The sequence below is a fragment of the Acomys minous genome (assembly GCF_964271855.1).
Source record: "Acomys minous genome assembly, chromosome: 12".
Lineage (NCBI taxonomy): Eukaryota > Metazoa > Chordata > Mammalia > Rodentia > Muridae > Acomys > Acomys minous.
Window position 1 is genome coordinate 77,582,421 of NC_140493.1, and position 16,591 is coordinate 77,599,011.

At 53.0% G+C, this 16,591-nt stretch overlaps 2 protein-coding genes across 4 annotated transcripts; both read right to left on the minus strand.

The window, feature by feature from the left end:
• Positions 1–349: 349 nt before the first annotated feature.
• MRM1 (mitochondrial rRNA methyltransferase 1) lies at positions 350–7,950 on the minus strand. 2 transcript variants are annotated; one of them, XM_084750545.1, is made up of 5 exons: positions 6,628–7,950; positions 6,353–6,446; positions 2,291–2,423; positions 2,072–2,191; positions 350–1,856 (listed from the first exon to the last, which is right to left on the minus strand). In XM_084750545.1, exons 1-5 carry the CDS (start codon positions 7,161–7,163, stop codon positions 1,714–1,716), a joined length of 1,026 nt encoding a protein of 341 aa, XP_084606671.1. In that variant the 5' UTR covers positions 7,164–7,950; the 3' UTR covers positions 350–1,713. The 2 variants fall into 2 exon arrangements, with proteins under 2 accessions (XP_084606671.1, XP_084606672.1); XM_084750546.1 differs by having other exon boundaries at positions 350–1,881; positions 6,628–7,948.
• Positions 7,951–8,543: 593 nt separating this feature from the next.
• Positions 8,544–16,591, minus strand: DHRS11 (dehydrogenase/reductase 11). Of its 2 annotated transcripts, XM_084750196.1 has the most exons (7): positions 16,173–16,589; positions 13,215–13,424; positions 10,831–10,925; positions 10,098–10,227; positions 9,431–9,523; positions 9,172–9,237; positions 8,544–9,070 (listed from the first exon to the last, which is right to left on the minus strand). In XM_084750196.1, the coding sequence occupies exons 1-7, from the start codon at positions 16,527–16,529 to the stop codon at positions 9,029–9,031; spliced, it is 993 nt and encodes a 330-aa protein (XP_084606322.1). In that variant the 5' UTR covers positions 16,530–16,589; the 3' UTR covers positions 8,544–9,028. The 2 variants fall into 2 exon arrangements, with proteins under 2 accessions (XP_084606322.1, XP_084606323.1); XM_084750197.1 differs by lacking the exon at positions 13,215–13,424 and having other exon boundaries at positions 16,173–16,591.

Genomic DNA, 16,591 nt, shown 5'->3' on the forward strand with positions numbered 1-16,591 from the left:
AGCTTCAATCCCCAGGACCCTCAAGTGAGAAAGGAAGAAGCAGGGCAGGCAGGTGGCTCATAAAGGTGATTGTCCTCGGGTCTGGTGACTTGAGTTCTGTCCCCTGAGCCTACATGGTAGAAAAAAAGAACTGACTCCAGCAACTTGTCCTCTGATCTCTACATGCGTGATCTACACACACACACACACACACACACACACACACACACACACACACACACTCCAGAGAGGCCTGAGGGGACAACTCACCCTCATGTGTGTGTGGAGCCAGCCAAAATAAACTCTCCCTTTAGGTGCTTTTGTTAAGAGATTTCTTAAACAGCAACAAGAAAAGTAAGCACTCTAGGCCTTTTGCAAACAAATTCAATTTTTTCTTTACTACGCGTGCACAGCTGTTGGGATCCTCAGCTCCACTCCGGGAGAGGAAGGAGGCACTTATTATTCATTAAGCACCTCCCACAAGTGGGGTACCAAGTTCCTGGGGATCTTTACGTCCTCCTCTGATATAAAGAAGGTGTGAAGGCAACTTGTCCTGAGGCTCACAGCAACCAGGATTACAATTCAGGGGTTTCTGTTCCCCCGCCCCCAAACCCATGCTCAAGGCTGTCTGAGATGATCCGGTCATGGGTGGAGACAGTGTCTGTTTCATGACGGGAGGTGGGGTACAGACCTCCTGGCAACTAGTGGGTACACCTCACCATGTTCCCGACAGTTCCTATAGCCTCGGGGCTCAGGTGTAGCTCAGTTGGCAGAGTGCCTGGCCAGCTTGCACAAAGCCCTGGGATCTATGCCCAACAACTTATAAATTGGGCGTAGTGTGGTGTATCTGGAATTCCCGCACTTGGGAGGTGGAGGCAGGAGGATCAAAAAGTTCAAGGTCATCTCAGCTAAACAGCAAGTTTTCGGATACCCTAGCTTCATAGGACATGAAACCCTGTCTCAAAGAATGAAAATGAAAAAAATCCTGCTGCCCAGGATGGGCCTGCCCTTCCCAGCACCATACAGTGGCTGCGGTGCTGGGCTTGTTTCTTTAAAGTTTATTGGGTGCTCCAACATGCAGCCCGGAGTGAGACCACGGCTTGGCACTATCACTTCTGATCCACTTGTGGGACCTTGGAGTAGGGGATCAAGCCTAGTAAGGGTGCACAACAGTGACCCTGACTTCACAGCCTCTCAGACTTAAAGGTAAGGGCTTGGTTCCCTCCATGTTTACTATTTACCCTGTCACCAACCAGGCTGCCCAGATGGACAGGGTCCCCCTTCAAGTGGCTGCAAAACTATGGTGCAAAGAGCAAGACTGCCACCTAATGGAGAGACTGGGCAGGACAGCTCAGCTGTTAAGGGCTCCCGGGATGTGCTTCATTCGTCCTCATCACCCTGAAGGGTAGGGACATGCATCTGTCCACTCAGCCTCCCTCTGCATCCTCACATGCCACCCTGCCTGCACTGGACTGCTCGATTCCTTCACGTGCACAGACAGACAGTCTCTCGACTTCTAGCAGGATCCAGGACAGATCTGTCCTAACCCATCCTGGAAAAGAGCAGACCGCCATTTCCAACTGAAAAATCAAACTTTCTTTGGCCTCAACAAAGTCTCCAAGTCTCACTGACTGTAGCCAGGAAACAGGGCTTTCACAGGCAGAGGGCCCAGCACATCCAAGCCTGATGGACGTGTGACTCACTCCCGCCGACTCCCACGAATGTGCATCTCGGTCAGTCTATGTCGGCCCACATTTGGCCTGTTTCTCTGTTTCTCTGACCACCATGGCAGTCCTGGGTACTGGGCCTCTCTGAGTCCTTCAGGTGTGGCCAAGGGTTCTCAAGGGTCTTGGAGAAGTCGCCCTCTCTCCTTCTGGCTGCAAATGGAGTGTAGGAGAATTCCTAAAGTGGGGGGGTAGGGGGGGGAGAGAAGACGGAGAGGACTACAACAATTGCAGGACACACCCGTTTTACACATAGAGCAAGCGAGGCACAGGGAGAGCAGCTTGTTCAGGATCCATCAGTCAGAAAATGAGAGGAGAGAGAAGCCACCCTCACACGTGGCTGGGGACGAGGGACGGTGTAGACTCACCTGTGGCCACAGAGACATTCAAGGACTCAAGACCCGGAGGCAGCTGGCGCCTGGGCAGAATAGTGAGGAGCAGCTGGCAGGTGGCAAGAACCTCCTGGGACAGACCCGAGCCCTCGTTGCCTGCAGGGCATGGGATAGGTGTTAGGGAGCCCCAGGCAGGTGTCCACACGCTCAGAAAGTAGACATCTGCAAGCATAAAAGCAGGTGTAGCCTACTTACCCAGCACAAGGAGAGTAGGCCGGTCCCAGACAAACTCTAAGCAGTTAGTGACAGGGACCTTGGAAGACTGGGAGATCTCAGGCCCTGGGCAGCCCACCGTGCCCACCACGAGCCAGCCCTGCTTGGCCTTGACCTGAAAGAAGGAAACAGTACGTCCTGCTTCACCCAGTCTTCACCAGGGCCACAGCCAAGGAGGAGCTCAGCCCTGCACTCACACTTTTGTTGAGAGATGCCTTCAACTTAGCCAGGAAGTCGGTCAGGACCTCCACCTGGCCAGGCTCTGTGCTGGCAACTGAGGACGGGGCTAAGAACATGACAGGCTAAAATCCCAGCTGTGTGGCAGGGTGGTGGTAGAGGTCCCCTCTACAGTGAAGACAGCAGAGAGCAGATCTGAAGATAACTGGGTATTTTGTAGCCAGTGGGGGTGGGAGGAGGGGGGGAGAAGGTTCTAGGCAGGGAGATCTGCCCCGCCTACCTGTCATATGTGAGGATTGGTAAATTGGCCAGTGAGAAAGTCAAAGAAGCCGAACAAGGGCCGCATAGGGAAAGGGCCCGACGGACACTGGAAATGGCTTTTATACTGATAATAAAAGCTTTGAAAGGTCTTACTTTGTTTTGGTTTTTAAGATATGAGCTCATGGGGCTGGAAAGATGGATCAGCTGTTAAGAGCACTGTCTGCTCTCCCAGAAGTCCCGAGTTCAATTCTCAGGAACCCCATGGTGGCTCACAACCATCTATACTGGGATCTGATGCCCTCTTCTGGCCTGCAGGTGTACATGCAGATAAAGTACTCATACACAAAAGTAAATAAATCTTAAAAAAAAAAAGAAAGAAAGAAAGATATGAGCACATTATGAGCCTCAAGCTGGCCTTGAACCCATGGTAATCTTCCTGTCTCAGTCTCTCAAGACTGGGATTACAAACCGGGCGTGGTGGCACACACCTTTAATCCCAGCACTTGGGAGGCAGAGGCAGGCAGATCGCTGTGAGTTCGAGGCCAGCCTGGCAACACAGAGAAGCCCTGTCTCAAAAAACTAAAAAAAAAAAAGCTAGGATTACAAGTATGTGCTACTAGACCTGGTGCTTTGAAAGGCTATGTATGAACAAAGAAATAACACAGTCTGGCTTGGCTCTTAATCATTGACTGTGCTTGCCATCTGGAGGCCTAAGCCCCAGACCAGGGAGATGGGGACCCCGGACTAGGGTAGCAGAAGAAATGGTGAGAAATGGGGGCGGTGTAGCAATAACTCCAAGAAAAGGGCAAAAGGATTTGGGGATAAAGCTGTGAGACTAAGAAGTCAAAGATAATTTGTGGGTTGAACAACTAAGCTGAATAGGGCCTAGAACAGGCAGCCAGCTCTGGGAATGGGGCGTTTGAAAGGCCACTGCAAGAGCAGAGGGGAGCCCTGGAGCAGGGGCAGTGAGCGGTGGGGTCGAGAGTTGGCCAAATAAGGCTGAGTGTTTAAGCCAGACAGTGGTGGTGCATACCTGTAATCCCGGCACCCAGAAGCCATGGGCAGGTGGACTTCTGTGAATTCAAAGCCAGCCTGGTCTACACAAGCTCCAGGACAGCCAATAATACACTGAGAAATCCTGTCTCAAAAAAGCATAAACGGGGCTGGAGAGATGGCTCAGGGGTTAAGAGCACTTGCTGCTCTTCCAAAGGTCCTGAGTTCAATTCCCAGCAACCACATGGTGGCTCACAGCCATCTATAATGTGATCTAGGGCCTGCTTCTGGTGTGCAGGTGTGCATGCAAGCAAAAAACTGGATGCTTAATCAATAAATAAAAATTTAAAAACAAAAAGCATAAACAAACAAATACATGAGGGAGCTTAAGCCTCAAGAGGGCTCAGTGCGTGAAGGGCACTGGCTACCACACCTGAGCCCACATGGCAATAAAGAACCAACTCAACGGTTGTTCTCTGACCGCCGCATACAGTGTAGCCCATGTATGCCTGAGCGTGCGCGCGCACGCACACACACACACAGAGGTATACATGCCTGTGTATACATACACACACACAGCAAGAACTTGAGAGGCTGGGGCAAGAGGATCATGAACTTGAGACAGCCAATCCTTCTCTCAAACAGCTAAAACAGGGAATAAATAAGCCATGAAACGAGATTAGGGAAAAAAGCACTAGGCCAATTTTCATAGAAAAGAGATCCAAGAGCTGGGCGGGGGTGCACGCGTTTAATCCAAACACTCTGAGAGGGAGAGGCAGGTGAATCTCTTGTGAGTTCAAGGCCAGCCTGGTCTAGAGATAGCGTTCCAAGGCAGCCACGGCTACATAGAGAAACCCTGTCTTGGAAAACACAAAACCAACCAACCAAACAAACAAACAAACAAACCCACAAGAGATTCAAAGACTGAGACTTGGGACATGACAGTGTTTGGAGGTCATGCGCTTGATGAGAACTCACCAGAGATGCCCTCAGGAGGGTGCCCAGAGAGGCAAAGGGAAGGCCTGGGGCATGCAGGGGTGGTGGTGGGGGGGGAGTGGGCTAAGGGTGTGGCTCAGTGGCAGCACCCCTGCCTCGTGGCAGAAGCTGACTTTGATCCCTAGCACTGAAACCAGGGTGAGGGATGAAGAAGTGGGCTAGGCCATCTGTGCCACACGCTGTGGCCTGAGGGCTAGGATCTGACTGGCGAGGGACCGGGAGAACAGGAAGGCACTTGCTGGAGAGGGGCTGGCATTGCTGGAGCAGGCCTTGGTAGGCAGGAAGGGGCTGGCTGCTGCTATCTCTGGCTCTTCCACAGTGACAGGAGGGAACCACTCTGTGGCCCCTGCTGCTGGCAGGAAGTGGCGCTTACCCGTGCACTCTGCAGCGTGTTTTTGTTTTAGCAGGAATGAAAAGAAAGAAGGGTGAACTCCATTTCCCACCAGGCTTGGCTCAGTTCCTCAGATGAACTACATCCTTAAGGTTTTAACTTTTTTTTGAACTTTACATGTACGAGGGTTTATCTGCATGTATGTACATGCATTTATGTACATGGTGCCTCTGGAGGCCAAAAGAGGGCAATAGCTCCTCTGAAACTGGAATTACAGATAGATAGTTGTAAGCCACCATGTTGGTGCTGGGAGTCAAGTCTGGATCCTCTGGGAGAGCAGCCAGTGCTCTTAACTCTTGAGCCACCTCTCTGATAAGCCTATTAAAGATTGACATATGGCTGGTCCAAATTGATGTATTATGTATAAACATTTTTAAATGGGACTTAAGCTGAACATGGTGGCACATACCTATTAAAGAGTCCAAAGCAGGATTTCTGTTGCTCTTAGGCCAGCCTGAACTACACAACAAAACACTGTCTCATATTTTTAAAATTACTACTATTTAAAATGTATGTCTTAATGATAATATTTTGGATATATTGAATAAGATTATGTTTCTTTTCTAGTGTTTTGTTGTTGTTATTTTGCCTTTTGAGACTGGGTCTCATATAGCCCAGGTTGGCCTTTAAATGAATGGGTTTTTCCTGTCTCCACCTCCTAAGAACTGGGAGTATAGATACGAGTTATCACACCTGGCTCTTTTTACGTTTCAGTGTGGTTACTAGAAAATCTGAAATTAGACACGTGGCTTGGATATAAGTTTATTACTGCAGTTTTCTTCTGCCTATCTCACCGCGGGGTGGGGTGGGGGATGGGGGAAACGGGTTGGAAGGCTGCCAAATGCGAGGCAATGCTGCCCCCTAGTGTCAATCCAGGAAGAACGCTAAAACTTGCCCCCTAAAAAAGCCTTATTCAAAATCGCTCTCAAGTTGAGCTTCTAGTCCAGGTACCCATGTCTCCTGTCCACCAGCTCTCCAGAACATTGCTGAAGACCCAAGGGCGTCCACATACACTGATTTGCTGACGCAGGTGGCCAAGGAGTGTGGTAAAGGAAATGAGGAGAGGAAATCCCTAACTTCAGACGATGCTCTATCTGATTTTTAAAGCCCCAGTGGGGCTTAGAAGGCCCCTTTTCTCCTCCCATCCACCTCCACCCACTGCCAGCTGGGGGTGGCTTTAAGAGGCCGAGCTTCACTAATGACACCGCCTCCTCGTCCCATATTACCTGCAAAAAACCGGCCAGGTCGGGAGTGGCGAACACGTCCATCACCTCCATAGCCCCGGCGCTGGCTTTGCTGACTACAGGAGTAAGCGGGCAGCTGCAAAGGTCCCCAACGATGTGTTAAACCCAGAAATCTCTAGCCCCGCGCCCTACACATCCCCGGCCTCCCAAGAGATTAGGGGTGAGAACTCTGTCAACCCGGAGGATTCTCCCAAGGTGCTTAGGAACTTGGCTCCGCCTCCAGAGTGGGCGCAAAGGGAATTGAGTGACTTCCATGCCTGTTTCTCCTGCTGGTGATGACTCTGTCTACTCCGAGGAAGTGAGCGGAGCGCAGCACAGCCCCAAGATTCCGGGGATCCTGGAGCCCCTCAAGGACGAGCCACAGCTGCTGAGGGTCGTTGTCTGGGCTCGCCTCTGCAGCCTCATCGCAAGACAGGGGCCGCAGAGGGCTCACCTCCATGCAGACGCCCTGGTGCACCTGGTAGCCGCACAAGGCGTCCAGCTTCTGCCTCCTGGGCCTCAGGACAGGGATGCCCCGAGCCTCGGCCACCCGGAGCAGCTCGGCCCGCTCTCCTTGCAGCCCAGCCTTACCGGCCTGGAGCAGGAGCCGGGCCACGTGCCGGCGGGCGGCCCGCAGGGCCAGGAGGCACGGGGACAGGCCAAACAGACGTTCCAGCCGCTGGGTCGGTGCCAGGTCATCTAGAATCAGGCGGCTCAGCTCCTCCCCGCCAGGCCGCTCCCCGCGCCGCACCACCGGGGAGAAATGGCGGGCAAACGGGCGACTGAAACATCTGACCGTCCACAGGGATCGCATAGCTCCAGTAGTGCCCGGGACTCCACTAACAGCCGGGTGGAGAGGACGCGTTGGCCGCCTACACCTCGTCACCTCACGCAGGATAAATTGCTCCAAGTCCCCGCTCAAAGATGACCCACAACCTGACACCGGAGCCAAAGCAGCCGCCTCCCAGACTCCCACGTGGGTCTCCAGCTTCCGGGTTCTGAAGGCCCCGCCCCCTTTACGATGACGCACATGCGTGCTTGGCCTCCAGAGCACTCCCTACAGGAATGGCTCGTACTACCTGCACTGACGCAGTCGAGCAGTGTTTGACCCTGAGCTGGAATATCCACCACCTAAAAAGACCTGTTCAGTCAAGTTAGTCTTGGTGCCTTCCTCGCCATATCCAGGCACATCGACATATTTTACAATTTTTTCCAGCTTATCCTGTGAGACCCTCAGCACCAGCTAGCCGAGCCTCAGTGATCTCCCGGCAACTAAGAGAAAAAGCCCGTGTTCCTGCCGACAAACAACTGATGCCCTCGGCCCATGTTGGGACTCCTTTGCTCGCTTCCCCGCCCCCCACCCCTTTAAAGCAATGTCTCACGAAGTAGCCCACATCAACGGCCTGAAACTTGTGTAATCCATGCTGGCCTCAAATTCACAGAGATCTGCTTCCGCTTCTCAAGTGTTTGGGATTAAAGGTGTGCACCACAAAAGGGGCATGGTGGTTTGTGTGCTTTATTCCCAGTACTACGAGACGCAGTTCTCTGTGAGTTCTAGGCCAGCCTGGTCTACAAATACAAGTCTACAAGTCCAGGACGGCCAAGGCTACACAAAGAAACCCTGTCTTTAAAAAAAAAAAAAAAAAGGTGTGCACCACTGGTGCCCGAGAAGAACAAAGAGGACATGGAACTCCCCGGGACTGGAGTCACCAGGTGGGTTCTGGGAATCCAACTTGGGGTCCTCTGTAAAGAGCAGCCTGAATTGTATTCTTAACCACCGAACCATCTTTCCAGCCCTCTTATTTACTAATATGTTTTTTAAAATATTTATACAGTGTTCTGCCTGAATATGTGCCTACACACCAGACAAGTGCACCAGATCTCATTGTAGATGGTTGTGAGCCACCATGTGGTTGCTGGGAATTGAACTCAAGACCTTTGAAAGAACTGACAGTGCTCTTAACCTCTGAGTCATCTCTCTGGCCTCGAATATGGGTTTTGGTTTTTGTTTTTGTTTTTTGAGACATATGTATCCTTGGTTGGCCTGGAACCAACCTTCTCCTACTCCCACTCCGGAAGTGATGTTCCAAATCCACCCATCTCCCTACTCACCTGGAAGTAATTCTGAGACACAACAATACTGATTATCAAGAAGGGGGGGGGGGGGACTGAAAGACACCTCGGAAGCCAGAGCTGGTTGCAATGTTTCTCTTTAATTGTTGCAGTGTCATGTACTAGGAGGCAGACCCTGATATTCTGTAGTCTCGGTCAGAGTGCAGTGACAACCCCATGGTAAGAGCCAAAATTGGGCTGGAGGGGTGGGGAGTCGGGAAAGGGAGTCTGGAGGTCCTGTCTCTGCTACTCCAACCCTAAGGAGCAGGGGACAGGGTACAAGAAGATAGAACAGTGCGCCCCCCCCACCCCCGCCACTAAAAGGAGAGGCTGAGAAGAACAGAAGGCTAAGGGGCCCCAAGAGGGGGGCTCCTGACTACACCTTCTCTCCCCAGCCTGGTTTTTTTTTTTTCACATTTGTAATGGGAATAATCGGACAAAATTTTCTATCCCTTAGAGGGGGTGGATACAGAAAGTAAGATCCAGGGTCCAGAAACCAACACCTAAAATCCAGAGGCAGGAGGCAAGCCACGGAGGGTGGGGAAGGTAGGAGCTCCCCACACAACACTAGGTCACCTGCTCTGTGGGCCTCATCTGGATGTCTCCAACCTGTGGAAGGCAGAAGGGTTGTGGGCGGCCACCCCCTAGGAACCCCCTGCTGCCCACATCTGGACACCACGGTGTGGGTAGACCCCCAAGACAAGACTCACCTGAACGTGTGGGGGGGTGCTCAGGACGTAGAGGACAGCCTCAGCCACATCCTCTGGTTTGAGACACTGAGAGCACGGGGGGGGGGGGGGTGTGCATTGAGACAAGGGCAGAGCTCTTCCAAGTTCCTTCCCAGCTCTAAGGGACTCTCTAATACCCTGGTCCCCACCCCAACCCTCCAGGAGTGACAAGCTGGGCAGAGGGTACAGTCCAAGGGTACTTCCGGACTGTGGCGTTACTAGGCCCAGAAGGAGGCCCCACCTTTATGTGTTCATAGGTGGCAGCTGCTTGCTCAGGGTCCTTGTCATGGAGTTTGAAGGCGAACTGTGTCTCCACCAAGCCTGGAGAGATACACTGGGCCAACAGAGAGGTCCTGTTCAGCCTGAGCTTTGGATCAGGCTTTGAGGAGGCTCCCGCTTCACACTGCCAGCTGCCTCGTGTCCTCAACTGTCCTCCTCCTCCTTCCAAAGCCACCACTGAGAGTTCCGGCTGGCAACTCCCATCATACCCTGTGCTTGCACGCGGTGCCCTTCCTATGTGTTTGCTTAATGCTGTTTAAAGCGGTGTTCCTTCAAGCCTCATTCCATTTCATAAATGTGAAGACTGAGGCGACTTAGGGAGGAGGTTCAGGCAGGGAGTTACCCAGTCTTCCAGGGGGAGAGCCCCGAGTGCCGGGATCCAGTCACTGTGTGTGTGTGGGACCTTCCCTCAGTCTCACTCCTCAAGTTGGCCCTCTCCCCACTCAAAGTGTAAGTGTGACCCTTGGCTTTGGGGTGAGTGAAGCGGGATGACTGTCCCTGCAAGGAGCAGCAGCGCCCACGACTTGCGCCCTGTTGAGCCCAGGGGCTGTCGGCAGGTCTTCCAGGGCATGTGCAGGCGGGAGGGCTGGGCCCACAGCATTCCCACCAGGGCTACACCATAGCCTCACCGTGGCCCGGATATGGGTCTGGGCCTCCAGAAGCTCTTGCCTTAGTCCCTCTGTCAATGCAGTGACGGCATACTTAGTCGCACTATAGAAATGGATCACAGACTGGGGTGGGACTCGGTGGCCACACATGCTGGGTAGAAGAAGGGAAGGGGAGAGAGGAGAGGGTCAAGTTCCACAGACACTGGCAATGCTCCTGTTATCCTGGTCAGCCTCATTACCCAGAAGCCAACAGGGAAGCCTTGTTGCTGGGGGACTCTGATGGTTGTCCCTGCAGTCCACTGAATGAACCTAGTCTTGTTGTTCACACAGCTCCTGAGACCTGCTTTGCCTTGAAACTGTCCTGCTCACTACGCTCTCACTCCTGCAGTCGGACAGGTTGACCTAGGCCTCACCATGTTGTCTGTGTGCTCACTGACAGGTGTCATCTCTGGGGCTGGTGCAGACCACGCCCCCAAGAGACAATGGGCTCTCCTATGGTAGAGCCTGTGCAGTCTCTTTGCACCACACGGCCGGTTGATCCCAGGGCCCAAGGGAAAGGCACAATGGCACAACAGAACAAAGGTTCCCAGGCAGGGGCTGAGCTGCCTACTCTTGACAACCAGAAGCAGGCATGTCCCTTTGTCAGACTCATGCCACTTCGATATTAAATCCCTAATTTTACTATGGAGGAAATGGCCACCCGGAGGCTGAGAGAGCTGCGACAGATAGGTCACTGTCTGAAGGGTGGCCTCACCTGTTGATGTTAATGATGTGCCCGTCATCCACATCCCGCTCCTTCATGGACTGGTAAGCTTCCCGAGTGCAGATGCTGAGGGCCAGCACATTCACCTGTGGGCCAGGGAGGGCAATGGAGTGTTTCCAGCTCGGGCCCAGTGAGCAGGTTGATGGAGCTGCAGAGCACCGGGGGTGGGGTGGGGTGGGGGTGGGGGGAGTGTGCCTTCTCTGTGGGTGTCCTGCCCCTCACAGCCGACATCCGCTGCTGAATCCCCCTAAGGATGAGCCTCCCACCAAGGACACTGCCACGGTCAGACCTCTGCCTCAGGAATCCAGTCATCAGATTGAAAACCCTCCTGAAATGGTCTAAGTCTTTCTACGCACGCACGCACACTCCAGCCCCTCTCTCCCTGCCCTCCTGAGCCACACTGCCCCTTGTAATCTCCGCCCATCATGTGTGGAAGAGGCCCACACACCTGCCTTTAGCCTATACCCTGGCAACAAGCCCAGGTGTGGGGAATCTTCCGAGGGTGGGGTCACTTGCCACTCCTGGCACAGTTGACTTCACGTCCCCACCCTTCATAGAGGGCAGCTCTAGGGAGCTATCTGCAATGACATGTCTGTCTGCTTGTCTGCTCCACCCATTAGCCTTGCCAGAGAAGACAACAGAGATAAAGCCTTCATCGGGTCCTCCAGCCCGCCCGCCTCCTCTCTAGAGGAAAGGGACAGCTAGCCGATTAGCTGATTCACTTGATCAGGTGTCACCCAGGCACCAGGACAGAATGCCCTCAGTGAAAACCCACCTTGTTGGAAGCAGCAGACTAGGATGCAGAAAGGGCTCAGCCTGTTTCTGGTCCTCTTACCAGGGTGGAATCGTGGGGCATACAGAGGACAAACGAGCCTCCTAGGTCTGGGGCCTACTAGGATGGGGCTAATGGACTTAGGAGATATTCAAGATAAAGGGGCCTTGGGGCTTAGGAGTCCCTCATTTTACAGACGGGCAAGTTGAGGTCCAGATAGAGGCACAGGGCTCCTCATGAGGGCTAGAATTCTGATCTCCCAGAGGACAAGGCTTCATTCTCGTTCAGTTTCACTTCCAAGTACCAACTAATACTAACCTCCTGACAGCAGATAAAGAGAGCTGTGACATTGCTCTCAGCCTCTCAAATTGTCACACCCTAAAGCGGTGGCTCGCAACCTTCCTAATGCTGGGACCCTTTAACAGTGTGGTGAGCCCCAGTATTATTTTCATTGCTACTGCGTAACTCTAATTTTGCTGCTATTATTAATCGAAATGGAAATTATCTGTTTTCCAATGGTCTTAGATAACTCTGTGAAAGAGTCATTCAGCAGCCCCACCAAAGGGGTCTCAACCCACTGCCCTCATATGCCACCCTACAACCCAGCCCAGAAGTTGGAAACATGTTCTCAAGGCTATTATTACATTTATGTACTTTGTGTGTGTGTGCGCACGCGCGTGCGTGCCATAGTGCTAACATGGAGGTCAGAGGACAACTTGTAGGCCTTGACTCTCTTCTAACCATACGGGTCTTGGGTCTTAAAAGGTAAGAACCTTCACCCACAGAGCCATCTCATCTGCCCTGGCCTGCAGACACTCTGAAGCGTACTACAGACTCCCCATTTCTCTAAAAGAAATCAAAGATCTACCCATCCCACAGCGGAGCGACTAACCTGGACTTGAACAGGGGCCACCCCTTACAAGGCCATGTTGCTCTCCCACACTCTGTGACCATACCTGGAGACGGTGGAGTTTGTGACATTGATCACTTAGGTGTGCTCAATCCAATCGTATGTGACAAGACTGAAGCTCAGAAGTTTCCCTGAACTTGCCTGAGCGCACAGTGAGAGCAGGGCTGGGTGCAAAGATGACTTCTCTCACCTCTAGTCCCTTTCTTCCCTTAAGACCATGTTCCCAGGTACCCAGCATGGGCAGGGACAGTCACTAAACTATAGTTCTCCCCCGGGCAATCTTTCTTCCATCACAACCAGTCTAAAGTTTAAGGACTGTCAGGGGCTGAAAAGACGTTTATCCATTCACTATCCTTGTGCCTTGTGGTACAAGTAACGAGTGGAGGTGGGTGTGGTGGTGCACACCTGGAATCCCAGCACTGGGGGAGGCAGAAGGCAAGCGGATCTCTATGAGTTCGAAGACAGCCTGGTTTAAAAGTGAGTCCAGGATAGCCAAGACTACACAGAGAAACCCTGTCTTGAAAAAAACAAAACCAAACAAAAGTAGTGTGTGGAAAATAAAAAAATGCCCAGTGGGAAACTTAAACTCCCTCTTACTGGAGTCCTGTCCCCAGGAGTCCCCTGCCTGGTAAGCCCCTAGTTTCCGCTCTCCTCTTCCCGCCCAACCTCCTGCCTCAGTTCTGGAACCCTTACATCAAACATTTCCTTCCAACCGCTGGTGCTGCCAGAGAGCAGGGTGTCCGGCCGGGCCATGCCGGCATTGTTGATGCAGATATCCACGCCACTGTGCTGAGAGCGGACGGCCGAGAACATGGAGAGGATGTCCTCCTCGTTTGACAGGTCACATCTGTAGGGGATCAAAGTCCCGGGGTAGCCTGCACTCTTACATTCAGCAGCCAGCTCCTATGAAACCCAACAGAGGTCTAACTGGGGTGAGCTGCTCACGCCCATACCTCCTCACCCAGAGTCAGCCTTCCCTCCCAGGTCACTACGCAGCAGAACTCTCCAATGGCCGCTACCTTCTGGCCACATGAGAGGCAGGATCTGCCCATCCCCAAAGCTTGGTCTGTTTGGTCAAAGTCCAAGGAGTTGGAGACACTCCCTGAGTGAAGGAGAGGAACAATTGTGCAGACCCAGGAAGGAATCTCACATATACACTCAAGTCTTCGCTGCTAGGGAGAAAGAAGTGGGAGGGTGTCCTGGGAACAGAGGGAGATTTCTCTTCTGCTTCCTCCCCAATACCTGGAAGCAAATCTGTATCTACCTCTGTCCCCGCACCATCTTTCCAAGAGATGCTGAGCTGGTTACCCTAGGGCCCCAGTTCCCTTTTGCTTCAGCCAGTCCCTCCCAGAAGGGCTGGGCTCTGAACTGACACCTCTTCTTCATAAAAAGCAGAAAGAACTGAAAGGTGAACCTATACATAGCTTTCAATGGCGCCCAGTCTCCTTTCTCTGTATGAGTGGTCAGGATGTCAGGACAGACTCTCTAGTCCCCTAGTGCTCCCCACCTCTGCCTCAAATTTTCCTCACCTACCCGTAAGTCTAGTCAGCTGACACTAGGCACTCCTTCTGCATGTCCTCAGCACACACTGTAGAACCCTGAGAAAGAGCCACTGAGTGTAGAGGAACTGACATTTAGAAGTTGAAAGAAAGCAGGCTGTGGGAGGCCAGTGAGTGACTGGGGCGCTTGAGCCTTGTGAAGGTGACTCTGTAAGTGTGTAGGGGAGGGGTGGCGGGGAGGCTGCCAGTAGAGGAAGGCCAATTTGGCCAACTGCCCTGGCCTGGAGCCCCTTCCTCCTCCCCCCTGTGAAGCTAGAAATAAAAGGCATGATCAAGTGACGAAATAAATTCTTTCCTACTTTTTTTTTTTTTTTTTTTTGAGACAGGTTCTCTCTATATAGTCCTAGCTGTCCTGGAACTTGCTATGTAGACCAGGGTGGCCTTGAACGCACAGACATATGCCTCCCTCTGCCTCCCTAGTGCTATGTCAGGCTCTTTCCTGCTCTTTCTGTGAGCTCAAAAGTTGTACCCTTCTGGGCCTCGGAAGTGCCCATCCAGCTGATTTTACTGTTCATGACCCCCTCAGGGAAGAGGACTTCTCCCAGTAGAATGCCAGAACCCCAAACTTAGGTTTAGTATCGGTGAGTTAGTCAATCTATAAAAACAGACAGTGAGCAAGAAACCCAGGAGTTCACCCCACTCCAGCCTAAAAACTCCCCAACGGAAGAGGTGTGTGTGTGCGCGCGTGAGCGCACGTGTGTAGAATGTTATTATTCTTCCTGTCACTGCTCTCCTGCCTTCACTTCTGCCGTCTCCATCTAGTCTCCAAAATTAGCTGAAATCAGGGCAGTTCCCACACAGCAAAGTCCTCGCTTAATGACCTGGAGCCGTCCCAGCGCTGAATGACCCTCTTTGGAGGTTCCCTTGGCGTTCCCCTTTCCTGGCTAGTTGAGGGGAGAGTAGCGGAAGAGAAAGCAATAGTGGCTTTGGAACTAGGGAATCAAAACTAAAAACAGAACAAAACAAACCCAGAGAATCCAGTAGTTCAACCCCTGGCCTCAATCCTCTGGGCTCCAAAGCTGGGGCTGGGCCCCGTGCTTCTCCAGGGAAGGGGAGGGGCAAAGTGGGGCAACGGTAGAGCCCGGTGACCTTGGGATTATCTGAGAGGCTATAAAGCGTACCTTTGGTCAGTAGCTGGGGAGGGCACAGTCCTCCTTCCTGCACACCTTCTCCATTTGCCTCCACCCAAGGCCTCCTTACCCCTTTTCTACCAGAGGACTTTGAGCCATGGTGAAGCCAGGCCTGCTGGTAAGGACTAACCCACACACCTGCCGGTGGTCCTGTCAGGGCAAATAATGGGATTGTTCTCTTGTCTTCTCCCAAAAGGCTATCTCTTCCTCATCTTTTCTGAGCTGATGCCACTCATAACACTTGGAACCCCCAAAAGCATGTTAAGAGAAAAATTAGGGAGTTCTGGATCCGTAATATTCTGATTTCTCAAGACTTTCATGTTTAATGCCCTACTTTACCTATTCAGTCCCACCTAGGAAAACGAATTGGAAAAAGAGAAGATTCTATAATAGTCCCGTCACCGTGTAGGCTCATGGCATATGAACTGAGACTCAGATAGGAGTTAAAAGGAGAGTTAGCTTCCATCCTAACCCCACCTTCACTTGAGGGTCAAACACCCAAGGTGTCTAGCTTTTTTGCTCATTGGTTGGCCAGCACTTTACCCACTGTGGTGTGGGTGAGGTCTGAGAACAAGAGGAAACTAACCTAGCCACTAAGGCTAGCCAGTTCTTTCCTTCTCTCTGGCTGCCTAGCTAGCCTCCTGCGAACTCTGGCTGTCCTTTTCACCTGCCAGTACGGGGGCAGAGGATGCCAGGGGTAAGGGAGGAGAATGCCGGGGGTCAGGAATTTGGTACACTGAAGCACAAGCTACCTGGCGCGAATGGCTCTTCATAAAAATAGTACTGAGAGAGAAGGAAACCCATCACTCCTGCCCTCAGGCCGTTGCAAATGGCCCTAGGGTAGCAGGCTGGTCAGAGCAGGGTCACAGTCTGGTTCCAACCACTCCCCCTCCCCCACTCAGAGCCCAACCCGATGGGAACGACGTCCCCCAGAGCGTCCCCGCAGCTCGGCGGTGCCTTACCTCGATGTTGCCAACGGTGCGGGCACAACCCACTACCTTAAGTCCTTGCTGGACTAATGCCCGGGCCACGGCCGCGCCGATGCCCCCCGAGGCTCCCGTCACCAGTGCCAGCCGGTCGCGCCACCGCTCCATGCCCGGTCTGGCCATGGTCCCGAGCCGCCCGCCCACCTCGCTCGGTGAGCCAGGCACTGGGATCTGGGAGTTTCTTCGGGGGCCACCGAGGCTCGGCCGCTCCCTGGTCACTGTTGGGGCGGGCGCTTGAATCCTGACAAACTCCGAGTTGCGCCTAGACCCACCCCATTTCGGGCTGGCCTCCGGCAAGGGCTCCGCCCTCGGCACCTCCGTACTGGGCCACATCGCACCGGGGGACCGCAGCGGCCACGCCGCCCTGTGCCCTGAGCGGCCACGGGGCCGCCCCT